We start from the raw sequence: 14,010 nt of genomic DNA on the forward strand, positions 1-14,010 counted from the left end.
GAATGCGTTTAGTATTGATTTTCTTCATTCTTTATCTGTTTATTTCCAATATGTGATGGCTGGAAAGGTTGCGTCGAGCAAAAGAAAGCGTAACGAGACAATGAGTAGTCCAGAAGGCTGCAATAATCCACCCAATACCATTTTATGGTATGGCCCAGGTTGCAGGTGCCTGCGGATGGTACAAGAAGGGGGAAACAAAGACAGCCAAAAACCCGACAAATAAAATCACCCAAGTCAACAAGCATAAGAATAAAGCCTGGCTGCTTAGTGCAGTCTTCTTGTCGGCTTCATTAGTGCTTGGAAAGAAGACTCAAGCGCTTTCTTGAGCTCCTTGTAGCTGACAATGAAGCAGCTCTGTTCATCCCGACTGACCAGTGTAACCTTCTCATCGGTACCGGCATCGAGCTTGTTCAGACAAGTCAACACGTGGCCGAGATCGACCACTGGGTCACCCTGGGCATCCACCTGGTGGAAGACATAATCTCGGAATATCTTCAAGAAATAGCGCTCTCCGCTCTCGGACCACTGTCGGTCATGATCGTATTCGGGACGTTCGTTGATAAGATTCAATTTAGTCATCAGACGCACTAGACGGCCATTCTCAAGCTCACGGCTGAGATCGGATGTAAGCTGATCATCCAAGTGCAGCGCCGAGTCAAAAGTCGACATGAGCTGGGAAGAAATTCCAGTGATGAAAGTGTCGATGCTACGTTCCTGGTCCTTCTGGAGGCCGCCCAATAGCCAGAAGACCGAATTCTTCATCTGCTGGCTGTATGCACGTGTGAAATGCTCCATGGACTTGGTGGCGTTGTGCATCACATTCGGCGAGTTGGCACCCAGTGTGACAATCAATTGTCCAAAATTGACTAGATCCTGGCGCTGGAGGTCCGCGACGGACCGTTGAGTGTCAAACTGGACCACATCAAGGATGGAACATGAATTCAGGCGGATTCGGTTTTTGCCTGTTAGGAGCACTTTGCTAGGCTCCAACACCCGGGCTGCAAGACCGTTTGTGTGAATTGCCTTCAACGCATTAGCGATCTGAGTCATGTAGCCCCAGAGAACCTGCTCAGGGATGTGCGTGTTGTGGCGGCCCTGGAAACGGTTTCCGGTTCCCAGATGTTGCTCGGACAGTGTTTTGGAAAGCGGGTGGTAGTCCGTGACAAAGATAAGCGAGCTATCTTGGAAGCTTCGGCTAGTGAATGCATCGTGGACTGTTACCACACTGCCGCTGCAAATACGCTTCCAGGCTTGGACGGATCGGATGGCCTTCTCATTGGTCAAGCGGAATCCTGGACTGGTTAGTTGGTCATTTCAAGGATCACAGAGTGGCCGTGCTTACCTTCAAGCCGACGGAGTACATAGAAATTTCCATCCTTGCTCGACTGTGCCTTATATACCCAGCTAGGGTAGCCGAAGGTCGTTGCATTCTTCTGATGGCTTAAATCCAATGGCACGAGGGAGTGGAAATAGTCGACTTGTGCGGGGAGTTGTGTGTCTGAAAGAGCAAAGAATCAGCACTGATATTCAGACTGAATTCATACCAACTCACTAGGTAATGTTTGTAAAGTAGCCGCAGCTTTCTTCTGCAGCTCTTCTCGGAAATCGTTTGGGAGGAAGAGGTCGTGAACATTGCGTTGGTAGCCAAGCGTATTCTGATTGTGAGGGCCAATAGGTGCATAAAGATGGTATTGGACCTGCAAAAGATGGACTTAGATCAAGGAAACGGTATCAGGTAATGGCACATACTGGTTGTTGGAAGCCGGTTTGGCTTGCGAAAAAAGTAGCTCCTCCTAGAGCGGCCGCATCATGTGCGTAGGGATTCGTGGAAACAGGCCCAACGCCACCCGTGGCAGAAAGAGGCGAAGCTGTCACGAATGGGTCGAACCCAGCGGCCGCAATGGCCCCGTTCCCGTTGCCTTGGAGAGGTGTCTGGAAAGACGAGTCAGTCGGAAAAAAGTTCATGCTAGAGCTGCGATATGGGTATCTGGCCCATCCCGGGGCTTGGACTGATTTCCAGTCATCGGTCAAAGCATTCAAGCTTCGACTGGAGCGGTTATAGTGGGGTCCCAGCATGATTGCAGTGGGATTTCAGGGATGAATTATTTCAACCCAGATAATAGGGACTCTTCGACGCCATAGGAAAGGAAGGAGCGATGCGACCTACCACGTGCGTATCAAAGCCCTGCGGGACAAACTCCTGCACCTCCCCCACTGTCGTCCAATCAGGAGCTCCTACTTCTTGTCTCGGTGTACTTGCGTTGGAGCCTTTGGCAGTCAGCGGGGATGAATATGGGTCCGGGTCGGAGTGCATACGGGATGCGGCAACTCTGGGTTGAAATGGGGCCGCGCTGGCAGCTTTCGGGGAGATGGTGGATTTTTTGGATGCAGAGGCGCCATTTCCCGATAAAAGGGAGGGTGTAAAACTCGGTGAGTCCACGTTGAATCGTTTCTTATTGCTGACACGGAGAAGAATTTATCAACCTGCTGTCCAAAGCTTGTGTTCCTAGTTGATTTACCTGTCCGACTGGTGTGCCGCGTTGACTTTCTGGGGATCGTGATTGAAAGCACAGCCTGATTACAGATTCATCAATCAGATCAAACCCACAACTTTCCGATCAATAGAGGGTACCTTTATCTTCATAGCGACACCGGCCGTAGATGGTCACATTGCGGCATAACGTATCTTTCGCGTTCTCTGTTCCCACCAGTGAGCAACAATCCAGGGTATAGCTTCGGTCCACAACTCCGACAAGTTTATTCAATCTTCCCATCGGGATCATCTGCGACTTATGACGAATGGCAGGACTCACCTCGGGTCTTCATTTTCGGTGATCCCGTAGTGCGACGGGAATCGTCCAGAGCAGGCTTGCCAGAGGATGCCATGATTGAGACGGCGGAGACCGGGGAGACAGGACGAATCAGCGCAATAGGATCTCCATTGAAACGGGACCAGGGACGATAGGATTGAGTCGACCGAGAGGTAGCCACATTCCTTGTGATGTGACACCTATCCTACGGCACTGGCAGATTGGCGCGTTGTGATAGTCACGGGCGGGTGGGGTAAACGAGAAGAAGTGGGTATATAAATAATTCAGGCACCACGCCTTCAAGGATATGAGAGCCAATGCAGCTCCTCCCTCCAAATTCAAGGCGGAAGACGATAGAAATGATAGACGAAGACGCGGGGCGATGAATGAACTCGAGTGAAGGGGGATGGCGCACGGACCAGGCGGTCAGGCCCGCGATTGAATCTATGTCAGGTACTCCATATATTACATTTGAATCGTACCAGAAAATGAAACAGAAGTAATTAAAGTTCAATTTATATATGTACATGGTAGGTATATCTACATATATATGACAGCACAAGCGAAGGAAATCAAAAGCTCTCTTAATTCACTTCAGATTGTGGCTTAAGAAATACATTCACATCTGCCCAGATGCATTCATAATATAGAAAATAGCTTGCCGTAGATAAGATATATATAGTCAGAAATCTACTAGCTCCACCTCTTATCATTAGTTAACGTCAATATATGGAGTTCACAGAATATAAATCCTGTTCACCATGGTGCTCGCTCTCTTCTTATATATATCGACAAAGTCAACCCCGGGTTTTCTTATCTATGCATGATGTAATTTATTCAGACACAGTAGAATAAGCAACCACAGTCTGATCACCTACAAAGTGTAGCCGAAGTAGATGTAATTACAGCTAAGGACTATGGATACATGATGTCTATTCAAAATGATTGGATCAAGTCCTACTTTATAAGCTGAAAGTCTATGTATTTGCCAAGGCGGTGTAATGAGGCGGTGTCCTTATTTGCCAGTCCAACATGTCCACTTGGTCTGGACAGCTCACGCCTGCCACCTATCAGCCATCATGTCCACGCCGGACCTTGACCTCGATCAGCTCTCGCCTAGTGAGAGGACTGCTCTTGAAACATATACATCTGTGACAGGTCAGGAAATAGCAGAAGCTATTCCTTTGTTGCGCCGGTCACAATGGAATGTTCAGGTGAGTGTCACTTTACTCCCGGAGCTCCCACCCAACTCACCTACCTAATCCCGCAATAGATTGCTATCGCCAAGTTCTTCGATGGCGAAGGCCCAGATATAGTTGAAGAAGCCCGTGCAGCACTTTCGCAATCCCCACCTCCTCAACCGAATCGGCAAACGCGAAACTTGCTGACTGAGGACATCGCTGAGCAACTGTCACTAGCTCCCAGGACCGCAGATCCCGCTCCCCGAGTTGATACTCAATCCGAGGATCAGCCCACCTATCGCCCGCCCTTTATAATTGCTCTATTATTCACACCCTTTAACCTGGTCTATCGACTCCTATACAGTTCATTTCGTCTCTTCGGGGCATTGTTTCCTTTCCTGCCCCGACTGTTCAATGCCACAGCAAACCCGGCCCTCCAGGGGGCGCGGCGAAATACTACTGGCCGCCGTCCCCTTGGACCGAAAGACACTGCAGCCCGGTTCATTCGCGAGTTTGAAGAGGAGTATGGATCGCAGCCGATCCCATTCTTGGAGAATGGATACAATATGGCTTTGGAGAAGGCTCACCGCGATCTGAAGTTTTTGATGGTGATTCTAGTGGCGCCTGAGCATGATGATACAAATTGTTGGGTGCGAGATACCTTACTGGCACCGGAACTCGTAGAATTCATCAACGACCCGTCCAACAACCTTTTGGTATGGGGTGGGAATGTTCGGGATTCCGAGGCTTACCAAGTAGCCAACTCACTACGGGTCACCAAGTTCCCCTTTACGGCAGTGATTGTGCACACTCCGAACGTGTCCTCGACCGCGATGTCGGTGGTGGGTCGCATTGCAGGCATCACCGCACCCGCCGAGTTTGCGAACCGACTTCGAGCCGCCATTTCTTCGAACAAAGAGCCCCTGGAGCGTATCAGGTCGACTCGCGCAGAGCAACAGGCATCTCGCAGTCTACGGGAACAGCAGGATTCGGCTTACGAACGGTCTCTGGCGATTGACCGGGAACGGACTCGCCAACGCCGGGAAGCAGAGGCGGCTCAACAGCGGGAGGAACAAGAGGCGGCGGATCGCCAGGCTGCAGAGGAGAAGAGACAGCGTGATCTGATCCAGTGGAAGCAATGGCGGGTCCAGTCCATCCACCCGGAGCCGAGCACGGACGTCAAGGATGCGGTGCGCATTAGCGTCCGCCTGCCTTCTGGAGAGCGGATCATGCGTCGATTTGCACCCGACGCAGAAATGGAGGAGCTCTACGCAGTAGTGGAGTGTTATGAAGAATTACAAACAGGAGAGACATCCGCCGTATCTGAACCCCCAGGGTTCGAACATGAGTATGGGTTCCGCTTAGTTTCACCTATGCCTCGGGCGGTGTATGCAGTGGAAGACGGCGGCACGATCCGTGATAAGATCGGCCGGGGTGGAAACCTGCTGGTGGAGCCCATTGTGGAGGATGAAGATGAAGAGGGGACTTCATGATGTACAACGTACGCATACATAGAGTTTTGCTTATGACTTGAGTTAAAACTGAAACCCAAAATTATGACCTCTATTTCCCTGGCCATTCGAACCCAGATTTGGAGACATTTGAGATGATATCAGTAATGAATCATGTGAACATTATCACCGATGACTTCCCTGTCTGGTCGTACATTGATCGTGCATAGTCGGCATAAACATACCTTGGGTACGTATACCTCGGGCCCACATCAAATAGATGTACATGTACTGTTCAATGCCCGATGAAATCAAAGGTTGTACCCATGCAGCCAGCATATAGAGCCTATAAGAATGGATGTTTGAATGCAGTTCTGTGATTTTCTATGCTGGGATCCCCATGTTTAAACATCCATATTAGGCGAAGTTGATCCGTTTTCGTCCATAAGGGACGGACGAACAAGGATGAGTCATCCGGGAAGAACGGGGCCACTTACATCCGAGACGGATGGAGAGATTATGGATCTCCGCGTGGGCCATACCGGTCGGCAAGGAATGAATCCGGCCCACTATTTCCCTTTTATGGATAATGAACGTTGCCCTTGAAATGAATTTTTTTTTAGCTTCTAGAATCTCGTGGCAGCGGGGATTTTTCGTGGAAATTGCTTTTTGTTTATTCTCCCGAATTCTCCCAATTGTGTAAAGAATAACGCCAGAGCTAGAAGTTGACCAGTCGGTTAAACATGTCAATATTCAATCGAACAGGAGGACACGAATATGTACGGAGTATACTACCGGTAATGAAGGTCTTTAAGTGGTATTATCAATGGGAAATGGGAGTAAGAGTCTAGAGGACTCCGTGTAGATCCATAATTCAGAGTGCTTTACTCCATGTGTACGCGAATGACTAGTGTACTAGGTAATTAGGCATCCAACTACGGAGTCGTAAATGACTCCAGGTTTCTTGACACGGACCCCGGCCCACCTACTCTCCGTGATAAGGAGGCGAAGTCGAACCTGGAATCGATTCACCCGGTCCCGATTTTTAGATTTTAGCTAGCTTTTGATCCGTTGAATTATCCTGTCCCTGTCACTTATTAACTTCAGTTCTTCCACATTTTTTTTACCTTTTTTTTTTTTGCCCCTGGAATCCCCCATACTTTCCTAATCCGTTTAATTCGAACTCTAACTCTCTTTGCCGCAACCATCTATATTTTCCTATTTACGCGCCACACGCCAATTGATGGTGATTTCCTATTCCATATATTTACGCGACTGAGCTGGGATCAAAACATCTCGATAATCGCGACAACAAGCTCATAATGTCGTTACTGGGGACGATTAACCCCAACCTCACTGAGGCCGAGCAATCTATCTCGGTCTCGCGTGAGGTTCGTCGCCATGACCCTGCTGCCAGTGTTAGTACTGGCGAGACCATGATGGAGGAGGAGAAGGTCGAGATCACCAATGATGATCAGATTGACGAGGAGGTCACCCGTCTCGCCCGCAAGCTCACCCGCGAGTCTACCCGCTTCTCCGTGACCGAGGGCGAGAACACCTTTCTGGAGACCAAGGAGGACTCAACCCTCAACCCAGCGAGCCCTAATTTCCGCGCCCGTAATTGGATGAAGAACCTGTTGGCCCTGACCTCACGGGACCCCGAACGCTATCCCCAACGCCAGGCAGGTGTCTCTTTCCGCAATCTCAGCGTTCATGGATTTGGTAGTCCCACAGATTACCAGAAGGATGTGTTCAACTCCGTCTTCCAGATCGGAGCACTGTTCCGCATGGCGACTGGTACTGGTAAGCAGAAGATTCAGATCTTGCGGGAATTCGATGGTCTGGTCAAGAGCGGCGAGATGCTCGTCGTGCTGGGCCGTCCAGGTAGTGGTTGCTCAACCTTCCTCAAGACTCTAGCTGGAGAAATGAATGGTATCTACAAGGACAAGGAGTCACACATGAACTACCAGGGTATCTCCGACAAGCAGATGAAGAGCCAGTTCCGCGGCGAGGCCATCTATACCGCCGAAACTGACGTTCACTTCCCCCAGCTTTCTGTTGGTGACACCTTGAAGTTCGCCGCCTTGGCTCGTGCTCCTCGCAACCGTTTGCCAGGTGTTTCCCGGGATCAGTACGCTGAACACATGAGAGATGTTGTCATGGCCATGCTTGGTCTGTCTCACACCATCAACACCAAGGTCGGTAACGATTTCGTCCGTGGTGTTTCCGGTGGTGAGCGCAAGCGTGTCAGTATTGCCGAGGCCACCCTATGTGGTAGCCCTCTTCAGTGCTGGGATAACAGTACACGTGGTCTGGACAGTGCCAACGCCCTGGAGTTCTGTAAGACTCTGAACCTGATGACCAAGTACTCTGGCACCACTTGTGCCGTTGCCATTTACCAAGCCTCCCAGAGCGCCTACGATGTGTTCGACAAGGTTACTGTTTTGTACGAGGGCCGACAGATCTACTTCGGTCGTACCGATGAGGCGAAGGCGTTCTTTGTTAATATGGGTTACGATTGCCCTGAGCGTCAGACCGACGCCGACTTCTTGACTTCGCTTACAAGCCCTCACGAGCGTATTGTGCGCCCTGGCTTTGAGAACGCTGTTCCCCGAACTCCCGATGAGTTCGCTGCTGCCTGGAAGAACAGCAAGGAATACCGCAGCTTGATCAAGGAGATTGAGGAGTATGACCAGAGCTACCCTCTGGGCGGAGAGGCTCTGCAGAAGTTTATTGCTGGTCGCAAGGCTGTGCAGGATAAGAACCAGCGCGTCAAGTCTCCTTTCACGATGAGTGTGGTCCAGCAAATTAGCCTGTGTGTTACTCGCGGTTTTCAACGCTTGAAGGGTGATGCCAGTTTGACTCTGTCGCAACTTATCGGTAACTTCATCATGGCCTTGATCATCGGCTCCGTCTTTTTCAATCTGCAGGATGTCACCTCTAGCTTCTACTCTCGTGGTGCTCTCCTTTTCTTCGCCGTCCTCCTGAACGCTTTCTCCAGTGCCCTCGAAGTAAGTGAGCCCCATCAATGAGGAGCGCCTCTTACTAACAAATCAACCAGATCTTGACTCTTTACGCGCAACGTCCCATTGTCGAAAAACAAGCTCGTTATGCCATGTACCATCCCTTCGCCGAGGCTGTTGCTTCAATGTTGTGTGATATGCCATATAAGCTTCTCAACGCCGTGACCTTCAACGTGACTCTGTACTTTATGACGAACTTGCGCCGCGAGCCAGGCGCTTTCTTCGTTTTCCTCATCTTCTCGTTCGTCACCACCTTGACCATGTCTATGATCTTCCGTACGATTGCTGCGTCCTCCCGAACCCTCTCCCAGGCGTTGGTGCCCGCTGCCATCCTGATCCTGGGTCTGGTCATCTACACTGGTTTCACGATCCCGACTCGCGATATGCTTGGTTGGTCCCGATGGATGAACTACATTGACCCTATCGCGTATGGATTCGAGTCCCTGATGGTCAACGAGTTCCACGGCCGCAAGTTCCTGTGTGAGGAGACCTCTATGGTCCCGTCAGGTGGTTCTTACGACTCACTATCGCTTGCTTACAAGATTTGCTCCACTACCGGTGCCCAGGCTGGATCCCAGTACGTCTATGGTACTGACTACCTCAGCACAAGCTTTGAGTACTATGACAGCCACAAGTGGAGAAACCTTGGTATCATGTTCGCTTTCATGATTTTCTTCTTGACTACCTACCTCGTTGCCACTGAGTATATTTCCGAGTCCAAGTCCAAGGGTGAGGTTTTACTCTTCCGTCGTGGACAGACGCCCAAGCACGCCGAGAGTGGAGATATCGAAAGCACCCAGGTTGTTAGCCCGGCCGAGAAGACCAACGCTGACCCTGAGGTCAGCGCGGCTATCCAGCGCCAGACGGCTATCTTCCAATGGCAGGACGTGTGCTATGATATTAAAATCAAGAGCGAGGAACGCCGTATTCTGGATCACGTTGATGGTTGGGTCAAGCCCGGCACTTGCACAGCTCTAATGGGTGTGTCTGGTGCTGGTAAAACCACACTATTGGACGTCCTCGCTACTCGTGTTACCATGGGTGTTGTGACAGGTGAGATGTTGGTCGACGGTCGCCAGCGTGACCAGTCTTTCCAGCGCAAGACTGGCTACGTTCAGCAGCAGGATTTGCACTTGTACACTACCACAGTTCGGGAAGCCCTTCGATTCTCTGCTATTCTTCGTCAACCTGGCCACGTCTCCCGACAGGAGAAACTGGACTACGTCGAGGAGGTTATCAAGCTCCTAGGAATGGAAAACTATGCTGATGCCATCGTCGGTGTCCCCGGTGAAGGTCTCAACGTTGAACAGCGTAAGCGTCTGACTATCGGTGTCGAACTTGCTGCCAAACCTCAACTGCTTCTCTTCCTTGACGAACCTACATCCGGTCTCGACAGTCAGACTTCTTGGTCTATTCTCGATCTTATCGACACCCTGACTAAGCACGGTCAAGCTATTCTCTGCACTATCCACCAGCCCTCTGCTATGCTCTTCCAGCGTTTCGACCGCTTGCTTTTCCTTGCCCGGGGTGGCAGAACCGTCTACTTTGGTGAAATCGGCGAGAGGTCCTCCACACTTTCTAACTACTTCGAGAAGAATGGCGCCTCCCCGCTTCCTAGTGATGCCAACCCCGCCGAATGGATGCTTGAAGTTATTGGTGCAGCCCCAGGATCTCACTCTGATATTGACTGGCCTGCTGTCTGGAAGGAGTCTCCCGAGCGTAAGGCTGTGCACGATCATCTGGCTGAACTGAAGAGCACTCTCTCCGCGAAGCCTACTGATGAACCTAGCAACGATGCCGGTAGCTATAATGAATTCGCCGCTCCTTTCACTGTCCAACTCTACGAGTGCCTGATGCGTGTGTTCAGTCAGTACTGGCGCACCCCGGTCTACATCTACTCTAAGGCTGCACTGTCGATTTTCACCGCGCTCTACATTGGTTTCTCCTTCTTCCAGGCTAAAAACAGTCTCCAGGGTCTCCAGAACCAGATGTTCAGTATTTTCATGCTTATGACCATCTTTGGTAACCTGGTCCAACAGATTATGCCTCACTTCTGCACTCAGCGCTCCCTTTACGAGGTTCGCGAGCGGCCTTCCAAGACATACTCTTGGCAGGCATTCATGGCTTCCAACATCATTGTCGAACTTCCCTGGAACACACTCGCTGCTTTGCTCATCTTCATCTGCTGGTACTACCCTATTGGTCTCTACAGCAACGCCGAACCTACAGGATCCGTCCACGAGCGTGGAGCTCTTATGTTCCTCCTGATCTGGACTTTCCTTCTTTTCACCTCTACCTTCGCCCACATGATCATCGCCGGTATTGAACTTGCCGAGACAGGTGGTAACCTCGCCAACTTGTTCTTCTCCCTCTGCCTCATCTTCTGCGGTGTCCTCGCTACACCTGCTACTATGCCCGGCTTCTGGATTTTCATGTACCGTGTCTCTCCTTTCACATACCTCGTCTCTGCGATGCTGTCTACCGGTGTCTCCGGCACAGACGTTGTCTGCGGAGCCATCGAGTACCTCACCATCAACCCTCCTTCCGGTGATACCTGCTACCAGTACATGGAACCTTACATCAACCTCAACGGTGGTTACCTCAAGAACCCCAATGCCACTTCCGACTGCTCCTTCTGCACTATGGATAGCACTGATACCTTCCTTGCATCCGTGGGCAGCTACTACAAGGACGCGTGGCGCAACTTTGGCTTCATGTGGGTGTACATCGTCTTCAACATTTTCATGGCCGTGTTCATTTACTGGCTTGCGCGCGTGCCCAAGGGTAGCCGCAACAAGAAGACTGCTTGATTGGACCAGTCTCTCTATTCCCCCTTCTAATTTTGTCTCTCTTCTTGACTATACATAAAATCTCCTCCGTTAATTTTTGGACTTCTGAGACTTGCTCGATCTTGACTCGATTGGATGTTCGTTTTCTTATACATAGATGTTTATCACCTTTTCCACTCCGCTTCATAGAAGCACATATTTGCATTGGAAGCATTTCTGAAGAGTTCTAGATAGACTAGAGCCATTTACATGAATACATCACTTAATTCATTTCGATCGATTCAAATAAATCCATTACTTATAGATCCACGATGAAGATCGACAATAGACAAGCCCATTCGTTAAATGTATAAACATAATCTAAGAACAAAGAATAGAAATCCAAGCAGCAAAGAAAGATCTATTTAGTCTACCACGTGAAAGCCTCTTCCACAAAATCAACCACAGCCCCCTTCCCAATCCTCTCTCTAGCAGCCATTCTGACTTCATCCGCAAAAGCACCAGGCCCACAGACAGAGACTAGCGCCGCACCTACTCTCTTCGGCATTATTTCATCTAACACAACATCAGGCCTACACCGACCGGAAAACATCTGCACAGTCTTCGAAGGTGAGACGATATCTCCCGCGCGCCGCGGTTTCGACACAAAGAGCTTGATGACGAGGATGTCGCGGCGCATGGGCAGTTTCAAGATCTGGTCCATCCATTTGCTCACCCATGCTAGATGATCCGTGGAGCGAACGGACCATATGAGATAGATGCGGCGGGTTGCTGCTGTTTCGGAAGCGGAGCGAAGGAGTAGATCGCGGGTATAGAGAAGATGGTGTGTTATTCCCGCGCCAGCGGAGAAGAGGATCGCCGTACCGTAGCTGGCGGCGTTGGCGGGGTGTGAGCCGTAAGGACCTTCGATGAAGCCAGAGCTGTGGAGGGTTTGATTCGGTTTGGAGCGGGCGAGGTTATAGAGGGCTCGGGTCATGCCTTGACGGGCGCTGATTATGAGGGAGACTTCTGTTTTTTGGGGGCGGTGGGGTTCGAGGGTGAGGTCGAAGCATTGCTTTTCGATGGAAGAGGGGGAGAGAGGGGGGTTATTGTAGTCTGGGTACGTGCTTTCGTTTCGGGGTTCAGCCCATGCGATGGAGAAGGGGTGGGACATCCACCAGGATACGCAGGGGATGTAGGCGTAGACGTGGGAGCCGGGTTCGATGTTCACACGCTTTGGAAGGTGGAAGGTAACTCGGCAGGCTTCGCCTGGAAGGGCTTTGACGGTCATGCGAGTGCTGCCGTATTTGGGAGAGAGGTTGAGATAGGCAAGGCGTAGGAGTCTTATGCTGCGCTCGGTGATCCAGATCACGGCGACGGCATCAATCCATGGCTTTTGTGGCAGAGAGTCTAGTTTCAAGTGGAGATAGACGCCGGTGAATGCTAGCAGGGCAAAGAGCTGATGCAGATGCAGGAAGATCTCGTAAAAAGCATGGCGGATTGGGGAAGGAGAGTGCAGACCAAGGCAAACCATGGCGCATGTTCCAAGTAATCCCCAGCCGAAGAAAGGAGTGTCCCTTATGCGCGCGAGCATATCGGTAAAATCCTGCTCGGCGCAAGCGTTGACAGCCCATGCTGCAGTGTGGGTGATTGTCTCGGCGACCACGATGCGTCCCAGCCAGCGGTGAAGCAGATTAAATGTGTCAAAGCTAATGTGCAGGATGGATATCAAAGGATTGTTGCGAGACGCCATAAGAAAGAGGGGCACCATGTTAAAGACCGCCAGGGTCCCAGAGCGTCCTCTTAATTCCGCAATCAGGGCTTGCTTTTCATTTATCTTGTAATCAAGGAATAAACAGTACACGACCTGACTTGCCAGATACAAGGAGATCAAGATGGTCTGAAAACGGGAAGGCAAGGTGCCTATGCCGACAGCGGAGGAAAGCTGAACCTCTCTGTTGTGTCTCTTCTTTCCCAGAGGAGCATACAGGAATTGTTTCTTCAGCCAGGGCCACCATGTTGATTGCTCTCGACTCCAGTATGTTTGTTGCCGTTGATTGGAGGAGTATGCGGTGATGAGACGAAGATAGGCATGGCTGATTTGGGCGATCCGGCCGCAGAAGATGAAGACAGCTAGGATGATGATCGAGGAATAGATGATACGGGCAATCAGCACATCCAGGGGAACATTCACACCACTCAAGCCCCTTGAGTATTCGAAGATGTATGTCACATTTGGTCCGTAGCCTCGCGTGACGAGTGGGAAAGGGCCAGCCATCGAAGTGGCCCAGACTGGCTGAAGGGCGTAGCGAATTGGTCAAACGACAGAGTTGACTGAGAAAGCGGGGATTTCGGATTCGTGGGATATTGAAGGGGATGGTCGTTCAGTTTTCAACTTGCATAGATAGAAATGACGCTTGATGGTTGGCGAAAGGTCAAGAAACGAACGAGCGATGAGATGAAAAGGCGCTCAAGATTGAGTGTTATTGAATTTGAAAATGTAGTGAAGCAAGTCCACAGCCCATTGTCCTGAGGGACTTGGGACAGATGTCGGTCAACAAACGGTGCAATGACGACAGCTAAACAGTTCTCTGGAATCCAGCAGAGTCAAATGGACGCACGGATCTGCAGTTGCCCACCGGGCGCTAAAGGCATCGTCCAGGGCCCTGGAATGCAGCAAGGGAGGTAGAGGGGAAACTTCTTTGCCGAAGGAAAACAGAGGTAAAGGCAGTGGAAGAAATGTAAAAATTAGAAAAACAAATCTATGCGATCAACGA

General features: G+C 50.6%; 4 protein-coding genes across 4 annotated transcripts; 2 read left to right on the plus strand and 2 right to left on the minus strand.

Annotated features, from left to right (window-relative positions):
- Positions 1–264: 264 nt before the first annotated feature.
- Positions 265–2,886, minus strand: N7520_010107 (PAN-complex poly(A)-binding subunit PAN3; the record flags this gene model as incomplete). Its single annotated transcript, XM_057144041.1, has 8 exons — positions 265–1,292; positions 1,343–1,498; positions 1,553–1,697; positions 1,750–1,932; positions 2,168–2,459; positions 2,520–2,574; positions 2,633–2,698; positions 2,814–2,886. The coding sequence occupies 8 exons, from the start codon at positions 2,884–2,886 to the stop codon at positions 265–267; spliced, it is 1,998 nt and encodes a 665-aa protein (XP_056993329.1).
- Positions 2,887–3,889: 1,003 nt separating this feature from the next.
- Positions 3,890–5,484, plus strand: N7520_010108 (clathrin-mediated endocytosis regulator UBX3; the record flags this gene model as incomplete). The annotated part of the gene is made up of 2 exons (XM_057144042.1): positions 3,890–4,024; positions 4,084–5,484. 2 exons carry the CDS (start codon positions 3,890–3,892, stop codon positions 5,482–5,484), a joined length of 1,536 nt encoding a protein of 511 aa, XP_056993330.1.
- Positions 5,485–6,764: 1,280 nt separating this feature from the next.
- Positions 6,765–11,275, plus strand: N7520_010109 (pleiotropic drug resistance family ABC transporter; the record flags this gene model as incomplete). Its single annotated transcript, XM_057144043.1, has 2 exons — positions 6,765–8,453; positions 8,504–11,275. The coding sequence occupies 2 exons, from the start codon at positions 6,765–6,767 to the stop codon at positions 11,273–11,275; spliced, it is 4,461 nt and encodes a 1,486-aa protein (XP_056993331.1).
- A 388-nt stretch (positions 11,276–11,663) lies between these two features.
- N7520_010110 (ferric reductase family protein) lies at positions 11,664–13,511 on the minus strand (the record flags this gene model as incomplete). The annotated part of the gene is made up of 1 exon (XM_057144044.1): positions 11,664–13,511. The coding sequence occupies one exon, from the start codon at positions 13,509–13,511 to the stop codon at positions 11,664–11,666; it is 1,848 nt and encodes a 615-aa protein (XP_056993332.1).
- Between the last annotated feature and the right edge of the window lie 499 nt (positions 13,512–14,010).

This window comes from Penicillium odoratum (genome assembly GCF_028828045.1).
Source record: "Penicillium odoratum strain IBT 22623 chromosome Unknown utg000006l_segment0_segment0, whole genome shotgun sequence".
Taxonomy (NCBI): domain Eukaryota; kingdom Fungi; phylum Ascomycota; class Eurotiomycetes; order Eurotiales; family Aspergillaceae; genus Penicillium; species Penicillium odoratum.